General features: G+C 62.0%; 2 protein-coding genes across 10 annotated transcripts; both read left to right on the top strand.

Moving 5' to 3' along the window:
* The first annotated feature begins 1,307 nt into the window (after positions 1 to 1,307).
* Positions 1,308 to 11,826, top strand: DMPK (DM1 protein kinase). 9 transcript variants are annotated; one of them, XM_037058836.1, is made up of 15 exons: positions 1,309 to 1,623; positions 3,873 to 3,964; positions 4,204 to 4,287; positions 4,377 to 4,472; positions 5,046 to 5,194; positions 5,532 to 5,625; positions 5,841 to 6,047; positions 6,130 to 6,378; positions 7,267 to 7,352; positions 8,664 to 8,775; positions 9,671 to 9,828; positions 9,916 to 10,013; positions 10,178 to 10,224; positions 10,513 to 10,598; positions 10,970 to 11,826. In XM_037058836.1, exons 1-15 carry the CDS (start codon positions 1,464 to 1,466, stop codon positions 11,127 to 11,129), a joined length of 1,878 nt encoding a protein of 625 aa, XP_036914731.1. In that variant the 5' UTR covers positions 1,309 to 1,463; the 3' UTR covers positions 11,130 to 11,826. The 9 variants fall into 9 exon arrangements, with proteins under 9 accessions (XP_036914741.1, XP_036914731.1, XP_036914737.1 ...); XM_037058842.1 differs by having other exon boundaries at positions 10,509 to 10,598; XM_037058831.1 differs by having other exon boundaries at positions 8,646 to 8,775.
* An 881-nt stretch (positions 11,827 to 12,707) lies between these two features.
* Positions 12,708 to 16,919, top strand: SIX5 (SIX homeobox 5). The gene is made up of 3 exons (XM_037058819.1): positions 12,708 to 13,550; positions 14,510 to 15,312; positions 15,566 to 16,919. Exons 1-3 carry the CDS (start codon positions 12,742 to 12,744, stop codon positions 16,183 to 16,185), a joined length of 2,232 nt encoding a protein of 743 aa, XP_036914714.1. The 5' UTR covers positions 12,708 to 12,741; the 3' UTR covers positions 16,186 to 16,919.
* Positions 16,920 to 17,133: the final 214 nt, after the last annotated feature.

Genomic DNA, 17,133 nt, shown 5'->3' with positions numbered 1-17,133 from the left:
TCAATGTGTGGTTGCCTCTTGCACGCCCCCTACTGGGGGCCTGGACCACAACCCAGGCATGTGCCCTGACTGGTAATCAACCAGTGACCCTTTAGTTCATAGGCCCATGCTCAAGCCACTGAGCCATACCAGCCAGGGGTCTTTTTTTTTTTCCTTTTCTTTAAATAAGAGAGTTACAGAGGTAGTAGAAGTGAGCCAGCTAGGCTGTGTGGGCTCAGGAAACAAGTTACAGAGGCAGAAGAAGGGCCCTTGGAGTTTAGGAATGTACACTCAAAAAGAAGATTTGAATGGGCCCACATCAACCCACTTTAACCAGGGGGGAGCCTGGCCCTGTCCCACCCCCACCCCCACTCCCACTCCCTTCTAATGGGGAGGAGGGACTTGCCCAGGGCACCAGGTCTCCCAAACCCTGAGGGAAGAGAGCCACCAAGGTCCCCTCTTCAGACTCCTCAGTGGGAGTTTGCAGAATTATTTGAAAATGCCCAAACTGTCCAAATCCGATACTCCAGGGTCTCCCCAAAGGAGGGTCCCCCAGGCAGGCCCCGGGGTGGCGGTTTGGCCTCCCACTGTCCTGGATCTGGCTTTCCCGGCTCAGCCATCCAGAGCCAACCCAAGACCAGTCTCCTCCAGGAGAACTGTCCACCCTGGAAAGGACAATGAAATCCCTCCTGGCGGGCGCTCCTGCTCTGTCCTCCACCCCCCGAAATGTTTCTGTTTCTAATCCTGGCCTGGGCAGGAATGTGGCTGTGTGCCAGGGGCCAAAGAGCTATTTTGGGGCTCCTTTGCCTCCCTCAAGCTTTGGCCAGTGGGTCACCCCTGGTCTTGGCTGCTAAGGACCTCCCTTCCCAAATCTCTCACCACCCCTTCCCCACCTCCTGCCAAAAAGAAAAAACAAAATCAATGTAAAGCAGAGGGCCTGAGGGCTAAATTTAAACTGTCCCAAAGTCTGAATCCCGGCTGAGTCACCCACAAAGCTGCCCTGCCTCCTGTTCCCCTTCCCAGGCCTCACCCCTTTCTCCTCCCCCCAAGCATCAGGGCTTGGGTGGCATGTTACCGGGTCACTCTGGACCTCGATCGGCCCCCTTCAGGGAATGGGAGGGCTCATCTCTGGCCTCCGTCACACCTGTAGCGTTCCTCTGTGCTCTGCCTTTTAATGGGGGGTGGTGGCTGTTGAAAGGTTGAGATTCTCACCCCCCCAATTGCACACTGACACGCTCTGGGGGGGCCTGGATTGTGAGGGGTTAAGGCTAGGAGGCAGAAGGGGGCTGGCCAAGGGGTGGGGAGAAGGGGAGGAGGCCTTCGCAGCCAGCAGAGAGAAGTGGCCAGAGAGGCTCAGGGGACAGCCAGGGACAGGCCGACATGCAGCCAGGGCCCTGGGGCCTGGTCAGGGGCTGCCCGGCCCCCTGAGCAAAGGACCCCGAGCCCCTGGCCCGGGGAGGGGGCCATGGTGCTGCCTGCCCGCCATGTCAGCCGAGGTGCGGCTGAGGCGGCTCCAGCGGCTGGTGCTGGACCCTGGCTTCCTGGGGCTGGAGGCCCTGCTCGACCTTCTCCTGGGCGTCCACCAGGAGCTGGGGGCCTCCGACCTGGCCCAGGACAAGTATGTGGCCGACTTCTTGCAGTGGGGTGAGTGCCAGCCTGCATGGGCTCCCCCAGACTGGGGTGTGGGGGCAGGGCAGAGGCAAGAAATGGAGCTGGGCACAGGGGTGACACTAGGGGAGCAGGATAGACATGGGGAGAGCCTCCCATTCAGGAGCCCAGAGCTTGGACCTGGGGTGACATGTTCCTACCCCTGTGCCACTCTTACTGGACAGAGTAGGGTCAGCAGAGGTCAGGGCGGCCGTGACTCAGACCCATGACTTGGGAGAGCTGGGGGAGGCTGGGCTGGGGACAGCCTCCTGTGGTCCCCTGCCCTTCTCTCCCCAAGCCTAGGCCTAGGGACATGCTGGGAGCCCTGTCTCCTAGGCCACCCCTACTTGCCAAAACGGAACCTCTGGCCCTCTACCCTGGTGAGCACTGGGGCTAGTGTAAGGGACAGGATGGGGCAGCTGCCATGGGGTGTGGCTGACGGACAGGTGTTAGGCGCCAGCCTCTCCAGCTGCCCCAACAGGTGCCCAGGCACTGGGAGGGCTCAGTGACTCAGGCAGGCCCTGGGGGACAACCAGCTCTGTAGACAAGTGCCACCCAGTACCCTCTCTACCCCCTGATGGAGGAGTTCCCCCATCCATTTGGGTCCCTCTCAGTCTGCATGGGGGAGCCTCGACTCCCCTCCGACTCCCCAGATCTGAATCCTACTCCATGGCCTCCACCCTCCCGTGTCTCCTGCAAAGCCCCTCCTGCCCAGTCTTCTCCAGAAGCTGGTCCCAGCCCCCAGAGCAAAGATGCTTCAGCTGTAGCCGCCTGCCTCGGCTGTCCCCACCCTCTGCTGGCCCAAGATTCAGGCTCCCTTGGGTGTCTGTCTCTGTGCCACTCTGCCACTCTGTCCCTCCACTGGTCTGTCCCACAGTGGCTTGCTCTTGGACCTTAGGCTTCCTCTGTCCCTCTGTGGTGTCCTCTTTCTGCCTTCTCCTCTCCTTCTTTCCTTGTGTCTGTCTCCTTGGGACCCTGGCCCCGGCTCCCTCTGCCTCCCATTTTGTAGATGGGAAGGTGGAGGCCCAGGGCCAGGCCACTCAGCCTCTGGAAGAACCTCCTCAGATTCCCCCACCCCCGCCAGCCCTTAGCGACTCTCTTAGCACCATGTTCTCAGAGGATGGAGTTTGGCCTGCAGGGTAAACTGAGACCTGAGGTGGGGGCAGGGGTCTGGCTCTCCGGAGAGGAGCACTCCTTTTGTGGCAGGAGCAGCATCCCGCCAGCGCCTCCCTTGCTGGCCTGGGCGGGGGAGGGGGGCCTGGGTTCCCGATGCCTTAAAAGGGCTCAATGTCTTGGTTCTCTCCTCCCTCCCCTATCCTGAGCCCTGGCTGCTTCTTCGCTGTCAGCCCACTCTTCCCGAACCCCGTGGGAGCCCCTCTCTCCCCTCCATAACTCCCTGTATCTCCCCTCATTCCTACTCGTTCCCATCCCTTTCTCCTCCCTGCCCCAGGTCCCTGGTGCCTTCCACTCCCAGGGGGTTCTAGGTCTTACTCTCTGGTGTCCCTCAGTCTCCTGCTTCCTGCCCCTGCACCCCCCCCCCCCGCCACATTCCTAGACTGCCCTGTGTAACACCCCTAGCTGTAGGACCTTGGGCAAATGACTCCACCTGTGGGAGCCTTGCGTTCCCATCTGTAAATAAGGGGCTATAATAGCGCTCTCCTCCTGGAGTTGGGAGGACTAAGAGAACACTTTTGAAACAGGCCTGGAGCCCTGGAGCCCTGGAGCCCAGGATACCGCTCCACTCCGGCCTCCTCCCCTCTTCAATTCCTTCTTCCGGCCCCGCCCCCAAGTCCAGTGTTTCCCTGAGTGGTTCCAGAGCCCACCTGCCTCTGAACCTGGCGAGACTGGATAAGGCTGCGCGTGCGGGCCCTTTCCACATCACCCCTAGTGGGGCTGGGGGTCCGAAGCCCAGGGAGCTCTAGAACTAGGCTCGTTCCCGTTTTCCGGGGCCTCCTCCATCCTGCCCCCACAAGAGTCCCTTGTCCCGAAAAGGGGTTCCCAGGCGTCCTACCTCTCTCTGTAGGAGCGCAGGTTTGCATCCCGCGAACCACACACAGTGTTCATGTGGGGAAGCCCTTGGGAGGCAAACCGCCGTGAGGGGAGGGGCAGAGAGAGGGAGGGAGAGACCGAGAGGACAGAACGAAGGGCAGGGAGAGGGAGATGGAAGGACGGTGGGTGGGGCTTCCTCCTCGTCTCTGCGGTCAGTCCCAGTGACCCCCGGTTCTCACCGCCCCCCTGCGCCCCAGTGGAGCCCATCGCGGCGAGGCTTAAGGAAGCCCGGCTGCAGAGAGATGACTTCGAGATTCTGAAGGTGATCGGACGAGGGGCGTTCAGCGAGGTAAACCCTGAGCCACAGAGGGGAGCCCTGACTTTTGTTGCCTTGGGCCGGACCGAGGAGTTGGGGCGGGGCCGTAGAAATTGATGAATGAGTGCGGGGCCCAAGACCAGGCGGGGTGGGGGCGGAGCTTAAGGCCAATGGGCAGGGCGGGGCGGGCGGGGCTTGGGAGTCCTGTCCCGGCTATCCGGGGTGTTTCTCGCCCCCGCCCCACCTCCCCGGCACCCCGTTTCGGCCTCCAGGTAGCGGTGGTGAAGATGAAGCAGACGGGCCAGGTGTTCGCCATGAAGATAATGAATAAGTGGGATATGCTGAAGAGAGGCGAGGTGAGAGACCCGGGACTGGATGCGCAGGGCACTGAGGGTCCTCCCCGCCAAACTCTCCAACCGCTTCAGCTCCTCGGGGCGCCCTGCAGGTGTCCTGCTTCCGCGAAGAGAGGGATGTGTTGGTGAACGGGGACCGGCGCTGGATCACGCAGCTGCACTTCGCCTTCCAGGATGAGAACTACCTGGTGAGCCCGAGGCCCGGTGACTCGAGGGCCGGGCCTCTACCCCAAGGCTACCAATTAACGCCGCGCGCGCAGCGAGAGGTTCTAAGGTGGGGGAGCTGCCTCGAAATGCCTGCGGGAGTCCGTGTGTGGTAGGAACAGGCCTCCTTTGCTGGGGCGGCAGGTGGTCCTTCCGGCTCTTCTCCCGGGATGATTGGAGGGCGGGGGGGGGGTGCTCTATAAAGCTGCCGCCTTTAGGCGAGTCTTACATGGGACCGGGGAGCTCTGTAGAGTCTGGGGGGGGGTGCACTGGGCAGGGGGTACCTGGGGGGCTCCATTCTGGGCATTAGGTCTCTGGGTCCTCTTCTTACCTCTCTCAGGGGGGCGAGTCACTGCCTAGTGACATCTGGAAGAACTCGGGGTTTGGGGGAGGAGAAGAGGGTCTCTGATAAGGCCTGGGAGATCTCCGGTGCTCCTTGGGGCTGCCGCTGAGGGATCTCTGCCCAGGAACCGGGGCGTCCCTGGGGGTCTTTGCCCAGGGCTACAGGGATAGGCACCTAGGGTGGTCACCAACCCCCGTGACACGCCCCCTCCCAGTACCTGGTCATGGAGTACTACGTGGGCGGGGACCTGCTGACGCTGCTGAGCAAGTTCGGGGAGCGGATCCCCGCCGAGATGGCGCGCTTCTACCTGGCCGAGATCGTCATGGCCATAGATTCGGTGCACCGACTGGGCTACGTGCACAGGTGGGCTCTGCAGGGCTCAGGGCGCTGGGCCTGAGGGTGGGGCGTGGAGAGGGACGGCAAAAGCAGGACCCAGAAGGATACCACAACGGTTGGACCCCGGAGGGGGCGGGGCCTGGAGAGGGACCTGGCTGTGGCGGATCCATTGGAGACAGGCCTGGGGAGTTGGGTCCAGAACTGTAGAATTTGTAGACCGGGTGGAATTCGATGATGACGGGAGGCCCGAGGGCAAGGCCTGGAGGCTCTGGAATTGGAGAACCCAGTCCTTAAGAGGGCGGAGTCCAAGCCTGGCGAGAAGATGAGAAGGGGGCTCACTTGCTTCCCCTCCACTCCCATGCAGGGACATCAAACCGGACAACATCCTTCTGGACCGCTGTGGCCACATCCGCTTGGCCGACTTCGGCTCCTGCCTCAAGCTGCGGCCCGACGGGACGGTGAGCGGCGAGGGGTGGGGTCAGGGGCGGAGTGCGGAGGCGGGGCTGAAGCTTAAGGGCGGAGCTAGGGTGGAGGCAGGACCAGACCCAGGCCTGCGAGTGGCTTTGGTTTGCAACAGGCAGGGGGAGGGGCTAGGTGCTGGGGCTACGCCCCGAAAGAGGCGGGGTCATGCTGGAGGGGCGGGGCTGAGCCCAACTCTGTTCTGTTGGCTCAGGTGCCGTCGCTGGTGGCTGTGGGCACCCCCGACTACTTGTCCCCAGAGATCTTGCAGGCCGTGGGCGGTGGGCCGGGGACCGGCAGCTACGGGCCCGAGTGTGATTGGTGGGCACTGGGTGTGTTCGCCTATGAAATGTTCTACGGGCAGACGCCATTCTACGCCGACTCCACGGCAGAGACCTACGGCAAGATCGTGCACTACAAGGTGAGCAGGGCCCCTGGAGCCCCTGATCAATCTGCGCCTGCTCCCAGCCCAACGTCCCTGCTTTCTCTCTCCCTCTGAACAGGAACACCTGACTATACCGTTGGCTGACGCCGGAGTCCCTGAGGAGGCTCGGGACCTCATCCAGCGACTGCTGTGTCCCCCGGAGACACGGCTGGGCCGGCATGGAGCAGGCGATTTCCAGAAACATCCTTTTTTCTTTGGCCTCGATTGGGATAGTCTCCGAGACAGCGTGCCTCCCTTCACTCCGGATTTTGAGGGTGCCACCGACACGTGCAATTTCGATGTGGTGGAAGACGGGCTCACTGCCATGGTGAGCGGGGGCGGGGTAGGTACTTGCGACCCGTGTTCCCCGCTCCATAAAGCCCCCGTCAGGAGAGCGTCCACCTCCTGGGCTCCTGCAATCATTTCGTCCCCTGAACAACTGCTCTGAGCAAGTGCTGGGACGCCAGCAGTGATCTAGACTCACAGTCCTGTGGGGGACACGTGTCCTGAGGCAGTGAAACCCTGCAAGAGATCAGGGCTGAGATGAGGGAGTGCAGGGGGCAGGGCTTCCTGGAGGGCTTCCTGGAGGAGGGCACCGTCTGAGCTGAGACCCGGAAAGATGAGGGGTGGAAGACAGGCAAGCCCCGTAGAGAAATCTCCCTCCCTCGGGCATCTCTCTTTCAACTGTCACACAAGCCCTCCCGGAGTGCTTTTACTCAGCCTGGGTGCCCCTGGGCTGGGCCCTCATCCACTTCCAGTCTGAAGAAGAATGTAATGATAATGTGACAGTGCCCTAAGGGAAACAGCGGGAGGCAGTGAAAGATTAGGCTCTAAGTAAGGGTGAATTGGGGGCAGCACTGAAGCCAAGACTGGGAAAGGGCAAGGGTCTGGCCCTGACAACCGGGGGTCACCTCCTGTCTGTCTTGTACAGGAGACGCTGTCAGACGTGCGGGAGGGTGCACCGTTGGGGGTCCACCTGCCTTTCGTGGGCTACTCCTACTCCTGCATGGCCCTCAGGNGGCTGGGCCCTCATCCACTTCCAGTCTGAAGAAGAATGTAATGATAATGTGACAGTGCCCTAAGGGAAACAGCGGGAGGCAGTGAAAGATTAGGCTCTAAGTAAGGGTGAATTGGGGGCAGCACTGAAGCCAAGACTGGGAAAGGGCAAGGGTCTGGCCCTGACAACCGGGGGTCACCTCCCGTCTGTCTTGTACAGGAGACGCTGTCAGACATGCGGGAGGGTGCACCGTTGGGGGTCCACCTGCCTTTTGTGGGCTACTCCTACTCCTGCATGGCCCTCAGGTAAGCCCCTGTGCCGCCTGTGGGGAGCTCAGACCCCAGCGCTTTGAAATGTTAGATTCGATTGAAAAGTATCCGAGCCTTAGCCTCGGCCTGCCAACCTTCCACTTTGAGGTTTCTTGTACACAGAGGCATGGAACCTGAGAATCTTAGAAAAGGAGCGTTTTTAAATCAATCTTACAATAAAAACTCACTGAATCACTCACATGGCCATAAGGCATTCTTAAAATTCCTTCTGATATTAACCCTACTGATAACACATTGCTTAGCACTAGCAGATTATGAAACGAATATAGGAAAAAGGAAGCCCACCATCAGCAATGGTCCCTGGGTCGTGCCCATGCATCCATCCGACACTGAGAACAGGCCACATTCTAACGAGTGCTGTTGCCGGACAGCGTACTGCAGACACTATTTCTTATCGTGAATGAACTACAACCTGACCCTGACCCTGACCCGCTGTGCATACTCTCCTTACCAAGTGGGTAAGGACTCAGCCCGCCCTCTTCGTCCTAAGCCAGGCTGGATGAACAGCCACAGGTTGGTCTGGGTACACGCCCAGAATTGTTAGGTCCCCAGGACCTAGTTCCATGAGGGGGCTGCTGGATTGAGAGGGACATCCATTTAAAATTTTTTAAAAGATTTATTTATTTATTTTTAGAGGGAGGGTAGGAGAGGGAGAGAAACATTGATATGCAAGAGAAACATCCATCAGTTGCCCCTTGCATGTCCCCAAGAGGGGACCTGGCCCACAACCTAGGCACGTGTGCTGACTGGGAATCGAACCCGTGACCCTTCACTTTGTGGGACGATGCTCAACCAACTGAACCGCAGCGGTCAGGGCGGGGCATCCACTTTTATTGCCATTTTGCATCTATAGGGAGGGTTTGTCCCCCTCCCAGTGGCTAATGTCCAGAGTCACAGTCTTGAGATCCATACCCCGTCTTATGACTATATCTTTGGAGGTGGCCAGAGATGGGCAATGTTCCCCTCATTGGGTCCCCATCACTGTCCTGAGGCCCTAAGGAGAGGAGTCTGCAAAGGTCACATAGAGAAAGAGCTGAGTGGACCCTAGAACAGGGGTGTCTGTACCCCAAGTTCCCGCAGAAGGTGCAGAGGGCAGCTGCCGGGGGCCTGAGGCCAGGCAAGGAACAGGGGTTTTCTCTTCGCGGAGGGCCTGCCACACCAATCTAGCAGTTTGCCCCCTCACTCTGCCACCTCCCCCCTCAAACCGTGGGGTCTTTCAATCTGGCTGTCCCGTGCCCACAGGCTAGGGAGCCCTGGCTCTCCCCCCAGCCCTCTCCCTCTCCTCAGGGATGATGAGGTCCAGGGCCCCACGCTCATGGAACTGGAGGCCGAGCCGTTAGCTGAGCCACCTGTCCAAGTGCCCAGCCTGGAGCCCATGGTGCCCTCATCAGAGGAAACGGTGAGTTCTTGGAGGAGAGGGTCAGCCAGAGAAAAGGCAAAGACCCCAGGGTAGGTACGTGCCATGGAGCACTGAGCCCTCTGGGAGCTACTCCCAGAAAGAGACGTTACTTCAGTCAGAAATGATCAGAGGGCACTGAGTGTGTCTGCAGGGGGCTCTCTGGGAAGGGGACGCCCTGCAGAAGGACCACCCACAGGAGGGACAGTACCCACTGCTTAGCAGGGGAAACCTCCAAGGCAAGGGTCTTGAGGTGAGAACAAGCTGGGCTGTTGTTTTTCTTTTAAATTTTATTCATTGATTTTAGAGAGAGAAAGGAGGAGAAAGGGAGAGAGAGAAAGACATCAGTTTGTTGCTCCACTTATTTATGCATTCTTTGGTTGATTCTTGTATGTGCCCTGACTAGGGATCGAACCCACAACCTTGGCATATCGGGATGATGCTCTAACCAACTGAGCTACCCACTAGGGACCCAGCTGGTTTGTTCTTGTGAAAGGAGGGTGCTGAGGCTGAACTGTTCCAGGAGAAGGGGGAGCGACGAGTGAGGAGAGAGGAGGCTGCACAGGCCAGCTGAAACGAATGAAACAGGGCTTTTTGGTGCAGCAGGCCTTCTCAGAGGGAACTGAGGAGCTGGAGAAATTCTGAGCAAGGGACTGACGGGCAAGCTGAGTTAGCATTTTAGTTCCTGTATGGAGCCCGCTGAAGGCTGGAGACCAGGGTGGGAGCTGGGTTAGGGAAGGAGGGTGCTGGGATCGTTGCAGGAGCTGTGAGGATTCCAGAAAGGTCTGGGTGTACAGCAAAGTACAGGACAGGTGAGGAGCCCAGGCCAGGAACCTATGCCCAGGTCTCGGGTGCCCCAGGAGCTACAGGCAGCCCTAAGCCCAGTCCCTCCACGCAGGCTGAAGTGGCAGTTCCAGCAGCCATCCCAGCGGCTGTGGCAGAGGCGGAGGTGACCTTGCAGGAGCTCCAGGAGGCCCTGGAGGAGGAGATGCTCACCCGGCAGAGCCTGAGCCGGGAGCTGGAGGCCATCCGCGCGGCCAACCAGAACTTCGCCAGGTAGGGGGCCGGGGCGCAGGGGCCTGGCACTACTTAGCAGCCTCTCTCCGAGATCCCCAAGGGCTCACGATCCTTACCTCCCCTCAGTCAACTCCATGAGGCGGAGGCCAGGAACCGAGACCTGGAGGCGCACATCCAACAGCTGCAAGAGCGGATGGAGGGGCTGCAGGGGGAGGGAGCCGCTGGTGAGTCCCTCATTCGCCCTTTTTCCTGAGGGCATGGGGGGGAAATGGGCCTGTGAGCGTGTGTGGACACCTAGGGGAGGGCGAGGGGCCCAGGCTGGGGCACACTGCGCCACCGCCCTCCTCCGTCACTCCACGCGCCCTATGCCTCTCTCTTCTCCTTCCAGCTGTCACAGGGGTCCCCAGTCCCCGGGCCACGGATCCACCTTCCCATGTAAGACCCCTCTTTTTCCCCTGCGTCAAGCCTGCTGCCCCCTCTGTAGACCCTGTCCCCATCTTCCCGCCTGCATTTTAGGGTTTACCCTGTCCCTTTGGGGTTCTAAGCAACAGAACTTTCCATTCAGCCCCACATCCACCAGATCTCCCATGATTCAGGCCTCTCACCAAATCCCACCCGGGAGCTCCTTCGAGTCCTTCCCCAACCTCAGCTCCCCTCTCTTTCCCCCACGTTGAGGTGGTTGGGCTCTGGATTGGGTCACCTGTCCCTTCTCTCTCCAGCTAGATGGCCCCCCGGCCGTGGCTCTGGGCCAGGGCCCACTGGTGGGGCCAGGCCCCATGCACCGCCGCCACCTGCTGCTCCCTGCCAGGGTACGTTCGGCTGCTCACACTCACCCGCCACCGCGCCCCTGCCCCGCTCCACTCACTCCAAGCCGCCTTTGCTTAGCTGCGCCTCTGTGGGGCTCGGCTGCCGCGGGGAGAGAAGGGTGCTCTGGCAGCCGATCAACACAGGCTGCTAGAAAGTTGCCAATGACGAGTTCGGACAAGACTAAGAGGCTTGCGAGCTGACCAACCACAGCTGCTGGAGCAGTCTGGGTTGGGGTGGCGGGGCAGGGCGGGTGCAGGAAGGAATGTGGATCCACCCGTGAGCAGAGGCGGGGCGTCCCAGCAGCGAATCAGAGCCCTGTGTCGGCGTTGACCACCCACCCACCCCCGCCCCCCGCCCCCGCTTTTGCCCACAGATCCCTAGGCCTGGCCTATCGGAGGCGTGTTCCCTGTTCCTGTTCACCGCTGCTCTGGTTGGTACCACCGCCCTGGGCTGCACTAGGTTGGTGGCCTGCGCAGGATGTCTCACTCCGGTCTGGTGCCGCTCAGGAGCCGCCTTCGCCCCCTGAACTTTAGAACCCCAGCCTGTCCTCCACTCAGGCCCCGTTCGAGGATTGGGACCCAAGGCATGGCCTAGAAGCCACTCCCACAGCCTCCGGGTTTACACCACAGCAAGCCTGGGTCTCCGCCCCAGCTCCGCCTTGTGATCCGGGCCCGCCCCCTAGCGGCCGGGGAGGGAGGAGCCGGGCCAGAGGCCGGAGTGCGAGGCTAAAGGGAGGCTTGTAGCCAGGAGTGGTGCTGCTGCTGTTGGGAGTAATTGCGGACCACTTCCTCCGGCCTGGCTGAGGCCACGACGTGGATGGGCAAAATGCGATCTAGAGAAGGCAGCAGGGCAGAGTTCAGCCATCCGTTTTTCACCCTCCACGCACCCTACCCACATCGGCTCAGAAACCACAAATCCTTGTGCATGAGGCCCTGCTCCCCTGGCAACGTTCTCTGCGAGAGAAGAACGTGTAGGGAGAGCCCCGCCGCTCTCTCGGGAATCGTTCGCTTTTGCCAGCCCTGCTTTTTCGGGGCCTCCCGCGCCCTCCTGAGTGGTTTTGGGTATTTATTGACCTGACTTCTGACCCGCTGAAGGTTCCAGGACCCCAGCACCCTAATCCACGTTTTGGATGCACTGAAACCCTGACCTCCCTCGATATTTATTGTTTCTCCCCACCTAGGACCCCCACGCCCTATCCTCGCGAATAAAAGGCCCTCTTGTCTGCCCAAAGCTCTGAGGTCGCGTTGTCTGAGTTTACGTTGCGAGAAAGAGGTTGTCCAGTGCTCCAATCAGAAAGCGAGGGGAGGCCTCCAATCGCCTGGCGAGGAGCTACGCGAAGCGGACGAATCGGGGGCGTGGGTGGGGCTCGGGGCATGGCCCCAGCACCCGGCCAATGGGAGAACGCAAATGGGTACTCCCCACCCCCCTGCCCTGCCCGGCCGCTACACACACACCACCAGATACCGCCTGTTGTCCAGCTGTGGCCCAGCTGTGCCACTGGATCTCCGGGAAGCAGGGGGCTGGGCTGGTCGTGCGCGCGTCCATTCTCCTATTACTGCGCTTGCGCGGGCCACGCTCATCCGTTCCAGGGACTTACGCTCCAGAGAAGTTACAGCAAACTTTTTAGCCTCTCCGCCCGCCCCTTCTCCGTTCCAGACCCGCCTCCCTGTGGAGCCGGGAATTCCGAGGGGCGGAGCACAGGCAGAGATGGAGAGTGGGGGGGCCTCCAGAGGACCCTGGAGACGGAGGCGTGCAGAAGCTCAGTCTTGGGGCAGAAGTGGCTTCGCGCCCTTAGCCCTCCCGGACGGCCCGTTACCTTCTCCGTTGTCCCGATGGGGAAACTGAGGCCCTGAGCCAGAGGCACACGCGGGGGGAGGCAAAAAGAGCGGCCCGAGGCAGAGGGAAAACAAAGGGAGAATCACGGACAGCCGGGGAGTGGAACGCGCACACACAGACACTGGGAGAGAGACCCTACTCGGACGCTCGGCCTGGCATTGAGGGGGAGACGCAGAGTCTTTAGGGGGAGAAGATCGGGAAGCGGAACGGCGTGGCGGGTTGTTGAGAGGGGGGACGGGCCGGGAAGGGGGCTGGGGAAAGCCCGAGGGAGGAGGAGAAGGAGGGAGGAACTTCCCAAAGTTGCAAAACATGGCTACCTTGCCTGCGGAGCCGAGCGCGGGGCCGGCGGCTGGGGGGGAGGCGGTGGCGGCGGCGGCGGCAGCAGCGACCGAAGAGGAGGAGGAGGAAGCACGCCAGCTCTTGCAGACTTTGCAGGCGGCCGAGGGTGAGGCGGCGGCGGCGGCCGGGGCCGGGGCGGGCGAAGCGGCGGCGGGAGCGGAGGGCCCGGTGTCCCCGGGCGTCCCCGGGTCGCCCCTCGAGGCCGCTGCCGAGCCGCCCACGGGCCTCCGCTTCTCGCCCGAGCAGGTGGCGTGCGTCTGTGAGGCGCTGCTACAGGCGGGCCACGCTGGCCGCTTGAGCCGCTTCCTGGGTGCACTGCCCCCGGCCGAGCGCCTACGTGGCAGCGACCCGGTGCTGCGCGCTCGGGCCTTGGTGGCCTTCCAGCGGGGCGAGTACGCCGAGCTCTACCGGCTGCTCGAGAGCCGCCCCTTCCCCGCCGCCCACCACGCCTTCCTGCAGGACCTCTACCTGCGCGCGCGCTACCACGAGGCCGAGCGGGCCCGCGGCCGCGCACTGGGCGCAGTGGACAAGTACCGTCTGCGCAAGAAGTTCCCGCTGCCCAAGACCATCTGGGACGGAGAAGAGACCGTCTACTGCTTCAAGGAGCGCTCCCGAGCCGCGCTCAAGGCCTGCTATCGCGGCAACCGCTACCCCACACCGGACGAGAAGCGCCGCCTGGCCACGCTCACAGGCCTCTCGCTCACGCAGGTCAGCAACTGGTTCAAGAACCGGCGACAGCGGGACCGGACTGGGGGCGGTGGCGGCGCACCCTGCAAGAGGTGAGGGGACCCTGGCAATGCAGGCCCTGCTTTCCTGGGAATGTTCTGCCCACCAGCCCCCTTCTCCCACATGCCCACTGCTGGAGCCAGCGCGAAGTCTTCAGACACCTCCTGCTCACACCCTCTGGGGCCCAACGAAGCGGGGTGGGGGAGATAGTGTGGATGGGACGGGCACACGCCCCGGGCCCTCCCCGCCCCCTCCATCGCTGCACCTCTCACAGAGGCTGGGAGATCTCTTTCCACTGCTTCTCTGGGGCTCCATCCCAGATCCCATCCGCGTGGGTGGCTAGACTGCGGTTGGGGGGCAGTGTGAAAGGGGCTGCGGGGAAAGGGGGAGGGGCCTTTGTCCACCCTACCCAGTGTGCGGGCTTCTTTCTGTCCGCAGCACAGCCGAGCCCTTCCCGGACCGTGGCTCTTTCTCACACCCCCTTCCCCGCCACCCCCGCCTCGGGGCCCAAACAGCGTGGTCCGTAGTCTGTCTTTGTTGTGAAACGTGAACCTTCCCCAGCTCCGGTTTCCCTGTAACCCAAGCCCTTCCCCTCCCACCCTACACCCCGGCCTCACTCCCTTCTCTGACGGCCTGGGAGGAGGGCACCAGGAGCTGAGCAGGCGGCTGCCTCCTCGATCTCCAAAGCCGCTGGGCTGCTTTCTGCCTTGGCCCAGGAGACTCAGGGCAGGTTGGGTGCTCAGCTTCTGGGACACATGGAGGAGGGCCTCCTCCTTCCAGATTTGGCCAACTTTAGCTTTTATGCCAGTGGGGTCACCACCGGGCTTGCAGAAGATCTGTCCCTGGGATCCTTAGGTGGTCTCAGAGAAGAGGTTTCATAACCCCCAGAAACTGTCCCCAAAAGGTTGGGCTGGGAAAATTGGGGAGGCGCCTGTAATCGTGCAGGCATCTGGCTGGCCAATGGAGGAACACTGCGTTCAGGGCTACAGCTTAAAATCCTTTCTTCTGGCAGTGAGTCTGATGGGAACCCCACTACCGAGGATGAGTCCAGCCGCAGTCCTGAGGACCTGGAGAGGGGGGTGGCCCCAATGGCCACTGAGGCCCCTGCCCAGGGCTCCATATTCCTGGCTGGGGCCGCCCCTCCTGCGCCATGCCCTGCCTCTTCCTCCATCCTGGTGAACGGGAGCTTCCTGGCTGCCAGCAGCTCACCAGCCGTGCTCCTCAACGGGAGCCCTGTCATCATCAACAGCCTGGCCCTGGGTGAAGCCTCCAGCCTGGGCCCCCTGCTGCTCGCAGGGGGTGGGGGCGCCCCGCCACCACAGCCCAGCCCCCCAGGCCCCAGTGAAGGCAAGACCTCCTTGGTCCTGGACCCTCAGACCGGGGAGGTTCGACTGGAGGAGGCTCAGCCTGAGGCTCCTGAAACCAAGGGGGCCCAGGTGGCTGCTTTGGGGCCACCTGGAGAGGAGGTGCCTGGGCCTCTGCCCCAAGTGGTGCCTGGCCCCCCACCGGCTGCCACCTTCCCTCTGCCCCCAGGACCAGTGCCTTCTGTGGCTGCTCCGCAGGTGGTGCCACTGTCCCCACCCCCTGGGTATCCTGCAGGCCTGGGCCCCACCTCCCCACTGTTGAACCTGCCCCAGGTGGTGCCCACCTCACAGGTGGTAACCCTGCCGCAGGCCGTGGGGCCCCTTCAGCTGCTGGCAGCTGGGCCAGGCAGCCCGGTGAAGGTGGCAGCTGCCGCGGGCCCTACTAACGTGCACCTGATAAACTCCGGGGTGGGAGTGACTGCCCTGCAGTTGCCTTCAGCCGCTGCCCCAGGTACCTGCTTCTGCCCTCCTCCAGCCTGGGTGAGGGGTGGTTATCTCAGGGATGGAGGGTGCTTGGGGGTGGGGAATAGCTCTGTCCCTGGTATGTCCCAGAACCCCCCTGTGCCAGGTAGTGCACAGGCCACCCAGACTTGGTCTGGCTCTGAAGGGGCTCAGTTTGCCTCTAATCCCCGTCTTCCCGCCCTCCAGCAGATCAGTCACCCCCTCTGCTCCTGGCCAGCTGACCCTGCCTCCTCTCCCCACAGGAAACTTCCTCCTGGCCAACCCTGTGTCTGGCAGCCCCATTGTGACAGGTGTGGCCGTGCAGCAGGGCAAGATCATCCTCACCGCCACCTTCCCCACCAGCATGCTGGTCTCCCAGGTCCTGCCGCCTGCCCCCGGCCTGGCGCTGCCCCTGAAGCCAGACACGGCCATCTCAGTGCCGGAAGGAGCCCTCCCCGTGGCCCCCAGCCCCGCTCTCCCAGAGGCCCACGCTCTAGGCACACTGTCTTCGCAGCAGCTGCCACAGCCGCCACCTGCCCCCACCGCCACCGTTGCTGCCAGCCTGCCCTTCTCCCCAGACTCCTCCTGCCTCCTGGCCGGCTTCCCAGCACCCCCACCGGAGGGCCTCTTGCTGTCACCCGCAGCCGTGCCCATCTGGCCGTCGGGACTGGAACTGACCACAGGTTCAGAGGGGCTGCTAGAAGCAGAGAAAGGGCTGGGGACGCAGGCCCCCCACACTGTGCTAAGGCTCCCAGACCCCGACCCTGAGGGGCTGCTCCTGGGGGCCACGGCAGGGGGCGAGGTGGACGAGGGGCTGGAAGCTGAGACCAAGGTCCTCACCCAGCTGCAGTCCGTGCCTGTGGAAGAGCCCTTGGAACTGTGACCCAGCCAGGCCGCAGCGCCTCTCCCGACAGTGGTGCTGGAGAGCCCGGACAGCTGGGAGTAGGGGACCTTTCAGAAACAGCTGTTGAGCTGAAGATCCCCCACACGCTACACCCCAACTCTGGCTGCTTAAACTCTCCAAGGCCTGGATGTGCTGGGCGGGGGTCCGCCCCTGTGCACTCTGTCCGGGGCACAGTCCCTCTGGATGGGAAGCCGCCTCTGTTCCGGCCCTCCCCTTGCTCTGCCCCCACATATGTGGGGGGCTCTGGGGGTCCTGACTCAGGAGCTCCGCCCGACCTCTCCCCCCCAGACCTGGTACGAGCTGTGAGCTGAAAACCTTGCCAAGTGGCTGGATTTCCAAATCCCCTGAGCCCGCTCCTTATCACTCCCTAAAACACTATTAATAGCTCCAGTGACATCTAGAGTTCTCAGAACCGCTTGGAATCCGAGGGTGGAGGAAAGGCAGGCAGTCCCATGCCTAGAGACTTACAGAGCCCGCCCCCTCCGCCGCCACTTCTGGAACACGATGCAGGTGTGGGGAGGCCTGGGCCAGGGTCCCCCATTAGCACCCCTGGACGACTGCCCTCATTATCACGGCCAGCCCCAGACCAAAGATCCCCTCACCTATGGGGCAACCTTGACCCTTGTGTCTAGTTTGTATCCTAAATCTTTATTTTTCTAGGACATGTTAAGCCTCCGTTTCAATTAAAATAAAGTTAACAGAACTAAAACCTCCAGGAGTGTGGGTTATTTTCCAAACAGCTTGCCCAAATTAAAACCACCACAGAAAGCTCAAGGTGAGGTCCTGGCTTTTCTGATCGCGGCACCTGAGGGGGGGGGGCCGGGGGGCGGGGGGGGAGTGGAAGTGAGGCTTGTGGCAGGGAGGGTGCCAGTTTCTTTCAAACTGGGGCCCCCAGATCCAGGGTAGAAGGAGCGCCCCCCGGGGCTG

The sequence above is a fragment of the Sturnira hondurensis genome, unplaced genomic scaffold (assembly GCF_014824575.4).
Source record: "Sturnira hondurensis isolate 20B ecotype Veracruz unplaced genomic scaffold, ASM1482457v3 Scaffold0001020, whole genome shotgun sequence".
Lineage (NCBI taxonomy): Eukaryota > Metazoa > Chordata > Mammalia > Chiroptera > Phyllostomidae > Sturnira > Sturnira hondurensis.
This window is presented reverse-complemented; position numbering and strand designations above follow the sequence as displayed.